We start from the raw sequence: 5,750 nt of genomic DNA on the forward strand, positions 1-5,750 counted from the left end.
ATATATATATACCAACTGCAAGACTAAAATACATGAAAAGAAATTGTGGGGGCTATTCTGTAATACTGTTCTTCCTGCATGCGTGCAGTTGCGTCTGAGCTGGACAAATTGAATAACGAAATCATAAATGAATTCATTACGAACCCGTCACCCATTGGGATTAAATTTAGCCCATGGGCAGTCATTTTCAAGTCAATCATTCTAATTCCATATTTTCCATTTTTAGGAGATCATGACTTCGCGCTTTGAACGTTATTAGGCTATTCAATTTAATCCTTATCAATTACCGTTTGACGATCTCCATCAAACCCATTCGATTAGACCTTTTGCCGGTTTGCACAGGCTTTATATACGAAATATGGAAAATTTGATATGTGGATGCGTTGATTGAGTTAGAAACCCTACATGCTTGGCTTCTTTGAGGAGAGAGAGGGAGAGAGAGAGGGGTGGACAGAAAGGAGATCTCCGAAGAGAAGTGTGGGGTTCATGATTTGATCCTTTCTTTGAACTCAGCCTTACCTCGAAATCTTAGAACTTTTACATAGAAATTTTACATTGCAGTTTCTCCATAAAAATAAACTAGAAGTAAAACAAAACTACCACTCAAAACAACTAAACGTATACTGAAAATAGATAGTTGGGCAAAATCTTTTCCAAACTTATGGGCTAGGTTTAACTCAATAATTGGACAAGAACTCAATTTTGACCTAGTATCAGTGGTCGGAAAATTGTGAACATGGTAAAATTTAGTTCCCTATATTTGAAAAGATAAGGTAAAATAAAACATATTTATAAAAGTAAAGATTTTATTTGAAAAAAAATAGGATAGAAAATATTACGGCATGTTTAGGTTAAACTAACCTTTCTGATTCTCTCTTTATCAATACCCAACCGCCATCTCTCTATCTTCCTTTCTATAAACATTTCTCTTTCAATACACACCCTTTCTATTCGCTATTTTACTAAATATACTGGAAAGAAATGATGATTTTTATCAGAATGCCGTAAAAAATGACAGTAAATCCCAATTACCTTGGCTGATATGTGGCAACATATTTATTCACATATTTATATATTTTTTTTACAAACTGTTCTTTGTATATCTTTATCAGGTAACTGGCCAAAAAATCTGAACTATATACACCCATGAAAAGAAGAACATCCATACTACTAGTATACAAAATGTACAAAACAAGATGTTTCAATGTCACTTGATAAAATATTACTATAATCTTCATAGTCACTTAATAGAAATTTCATATCCATTTCAGTTTTATCATTTCATCTACTTGATTATTGCACCCAATATAGTGAAAAATAATGAATATCGTGCTTCATGGATCAAAAGAAACCATCATCACATTAAATTTGGAAAGAATGTGAAATCTTTCAAAATAACATGTCTATTTTTACTCCTAAAAGAAAGTAGGTGAATCGGAGGGGTTTCTTTTAATATAAAACAAAGCTAAAATGAAATAAATAAACTTATTACTATTGTGGTTATGCTAATATGGAAGACATAGCTGGTGAAATGAACACAGACCGCTACATATAAAATATATATCACTTTGTTACAAAATGCAGTTAAAGCAGCAAGCAGATTAAAAAAAGAAATTCTTTAAAAAGAAGTTTGTCATCATAATTCACACCACCAACTCTAGGCAATTATTAGGTTCCTATATCCCGATAACTACATGTCGTGCGTCAATTGTACTTGCTTTTCTTCTCAACACCCGTTAAAAGGTGCTCGGTTCAACGCTCAAGTCACGGCTGTCTAATCATTGAGGTCACAGTGGCATTAAAAATGTGCATGTGAATATAGAAATGAAATATCAGCAATATCTTACAAAAATATGCAGGTTTACAGAGACATATTCAAGTAACTCGATCAGAGAATCGGAACAAGACAACAAATCCACGATAAAAAAATGTTTGATTTAAACATACTTAAAGGACAAGTCTATCCCCCAAAAGTTGATATGAATAAAAAGAGAAAAATCCAACAAGCATAACACTGAAAATTTCATTAAAATCGGATGTAAAATAAGAAAGTTATGACATTTTAAATTTCGCTTTATTTCAAAAAATAGTTATATGCACATCGCGGTCGGTATGTAAATGAGGGAACTGATGACATCGCTCACTCACTTTTTCTTTTGTATTTTATTATATGAAACATGGAAAATTTCATTTTCTCCTCATTGTCCTGCGAAACAAAGTTTTATTTCTCCCTAAACATATGGAATTACCATTGTTTAACATTTTGCATAATTATCCTTACAAGCAATCGTAATTGAGGTCAAGTTGGTCCTTATTGTCAAATCTGTAAAATTTGAAATATTGTATAATTCAAACAATAAAAAAAAGAAATAGTAAATGAGTGACATCAGCGATTCTTTCACTTGTATGTGACCAAATTGTGAACATAACTATTTTGTGAAAAATAAGCAAAACTGTAGAATGTCATAACTTTCTCGTTTTACATCCGATTTTGATGAAGTTTTAGCATAATGCTTGTCTGATTTTTCTCTATTGATTCAAATCAACATTTTGCTGAGATGGACTTGACATTTAAGGGACAATGTCAAATGATTATTTAACACCACAAAGTAAAACAAGGAAAACAGAACTTCATTAGAGAAAGGGTTTGAATAATACGACCGCTCTCTTTCATTTCCATTTCCATTAATGACAAGGCCAGATGACTATTTTTGGGGAAAATATATAATTGCATCATCCGAACGGTAAAAATAGAAATCATACCATGAGCAATATTTACAAAGTCACGTTACAAAGTATATAAAAACGTTTGGAATTATGTTGTCATGGTTCTAACACTCATAACGGCTTGGTCTGCATTGATGAAAGCAAAAATGTGTCAAAATAATGCTCAATTATCAGATATATATACAAATGTGTACTGTATAGTTCTCATGAATTTCGCGACTGTTTTCAAACTATGGAACAGAGTCAAGACTCATTAATATCCTTCGGATGATCACAGAATATAAATGAAAAGGGAGCACATCATCCTGTAACTCACATCGTAAAACGGCTACTGCTTACTATTCCAATCACAAAATGTGACTTGAGTTAACATGAATCTTAAAAGATTTTTCAAATTGAATCATGAGAAGAAAAAAACTAAACCGAAGTTTGAAAACAACATCAAATACTCTTAAAATTCTAACAAGTTGTTTTATTGCACTGTATGATTCATCGAGTATCATTATTGCACAGTTTCTTTGAAATGTTTAAGCAAAGGCACTTTAAAAAGTTCAAGTGATCCATCAATTCCAAGGTGGTTCAAGGAAATCCAATTCCTGTCATGATACCTAAATCAACAGCTTTCTTCTTTGCCTTGCTCTTCTTGATGACAGCCGGAGGGTCATGGCACCACTCCAGGACAAGCCCAAGGATCATAAGGATGTTCTTGGTGATGAACACCGACGCAGAGACACCATGGACCAGCCATAGGTGGAAGCGAATAGCAAGGTAGGGAACATCCATCAGCGCCACCAAGGTCGAGTTCCTGAAGAGGATGGTATTGAAGAGGAGGCTTTTCGAATGCCTCATTGCTTCATGTACGACGTGGTCGATCTTGTCCTCGTTGTGGTGGTTGACATGGTTTTCGACCTTGGTGTGGACGAAGCTATTACTCTTTTCTTTTTTGTCTTCACCCTGTCGATGTTGCTTGTCCAAAGTCAGAGGCTCAACCTTGCAGTTCTGGTTGTAATTCCAGTAGCTGAAGTTCAAGCTCTGGCTCAACTTCGACTGAGAAATAGGTGTCACCGTCGCCGTATCCGAGCATAAGTTATCATAGCTCTTGCAACGTTGGCCTTTATCCTTACAGCTTTTGCTCAATTCACTTACGAACATGTCGTTTCTGAGTTGTATCACCTTCCTCTCAAAGTGTGGATGATTCAGTTGGTCCACGGATTTTGCAGTCTTTATTTCTGGTCGCTGGATGTCCGATTTCTGAATCTTGACCCTGACATCCGGTTGTTTACTTGATGAAGGTTTCTCCTCGGCACTGCGCTGCTTCTTGTTGGGTTTGGGATCTTTCGGAGGTGGTTGTTTCCCTGAAGCCATGATTCGCAGGCTGATCATAGGAAGCAACGGAAGCACAAACCAAGCACAGCCAAAGATCAGAATGACATTCCTCAAGATAGGTGGGTAATCATCACTCGCCCCTCGGACGTGAAGCATCCCAAGAATATCACATCCATCAAGGATAGAGAACCCAACAACCTTACCAATCATAGGAAGACGCAGTTTATACTTCAAGTTGTTGACGTCGTTGTCGTGACAATATGTAAGAAGCACGAAGGTGATACCAGTCAGTGAGATGGATATTTGAAGCATGTTTGGTGTGAAGATCCAATGCTTCTCGCTCGGACGTTGCACCGTGTTGTAAAGCCTGACGACCTTGGCTATCAACAGAGGTGCATAAACCATCCACGACATGTAAGCGTAGAGGAACTCTCTGAAGATGTTCCCTCGTGTTTGCTGCGGAAGGTGCGAGCTTGGGCCAAGCCCAAGATGGGGAAGAACGAGACCGACGAGCCAGAAGATGACGACGAGGGCATCGACAACGACCCAGATGTAACCACGAGCAAAACCCGTGCCTTCGGTGTGGTGGATGAGGAAGAGATCGAGGAAAGCATTCTGAGAACATAGCATCAGGATACAGAGGATCCCAAGAATTATCCTATTGATCCGCTGACATCGGGTCAATCTCTTAACAAAAGCCATCGTGAAAAAATTTCTTAACTCGTTCTTTCAAAATACAGACCAAGTAAAATGAAACATTCATGCAATAAAGTGTTACCTAGTCATATTCACCAGGGCTATGTCCATGCTCGTCTCAAGAAAAGTGAATTTCAAGTTATCTTTTAACAATGAAACATTCCAGACGTAAACAGTCTTCAGTTATATCTAAAAACAGCTCCTTTAAAAATAATCCTCAGGTATACGAGCTAAAAAATGTGAAAACACACCTTTATGATCCGGCCAACGCTCAGTGGTCCTCAAACCCGAAGAAGTTTGTCAAATACATAAAACAAACAAAAGTTTTAACGGCACATTGTCAATCTTGAAACTTTTTTATAAAGAATTTATGAAGTTTAATTCCGTCAGTTATTCCATGGCCATGATGAAAGCTTTATATACAAAATCATCAGTCCACAAGACACATTCCGCCTATTACAAGTGCTTCCATAATCAATTAGAATGATAAGCCTCTCGGTTTAGCTATATGTCCAGTCTTTATGGTCATCAGCATGTTAATGTAAAATATGACGGTCAAGTTCCCATCAAGGCTGAGTCACTAAATGACCACTTCGACTTGACTCGTGCTACTCAAGGTTCTCAACTTTGGAAAGATTATTTATTGGAGCGGTTTATTGAAGAGAGGACGCGGTGCGTCACAACTCACTCCACTCTGTGCAACGCATGTTGTGCCAATTTTGTCGAAGTGTGTTTAAAGTTAGGAAGGGGGTTGCAACAGGCAGTGGGGGGAGCACTGGGCAATAATAGGTCCGCCTGATTGAGATTATGACTAGTTATTTGCACGAACTTACCAACACTTACCCCGCATTTACCTATCTCAGCCAAACCCATGACCAAGCCCAACCATTTGTTGGTTTAAACATTCGGATCTAATCTTCACCGATGTCTTATCTCAGCATGCTCAAAGGAATAATCAGTGCTAATATTTAATGTTCGTGAAGCATCTTCTTATCATTATG

The 5,750-nt window shown here is 37.0% G+C and overlaps 1 protein-coding gene across 1 annotated transcript; it reads right to left on the bottom strand.

Annotated features, from left to right (window-relative positions):
* Window positions 1-2,503: 2,503 nt before the first annotated feature.
* Window positions 2,504-5,546, bottom strand: LOC121429192. The gene has a single exon (XM_041626137.1). The coding sequence runs from the start codon at window positions 4,753-4,755 to the stop codon at window positions 3,307-3,309; it is 1,449 nt and encodes a 482-aa protein (XP_041482071.1). The 5' UTR covers window positions 4,756-5,546; the 3' UTR covers window positions 2,504-3,306.
* Between the last annotated feature and the right edge of the window lie 204 nt (window positions 5,547-5,750).

The sequence above is a fragment of the Lytechinus variegatus genome, chromosome 15 (genome assembly GCF_018143015.1).
Source record: "Lytechinus variegatus isolate NC3 chromosome 15, Lvar_3.0, whole genome shotgun sequence".
Lineage (NCBI taxonomy): Eukaryota > Metazoa > Echinodermata > Echinoidea > Temnopleuroida > Toxopneustidae > Lytechinus > Lytechinus variegatus.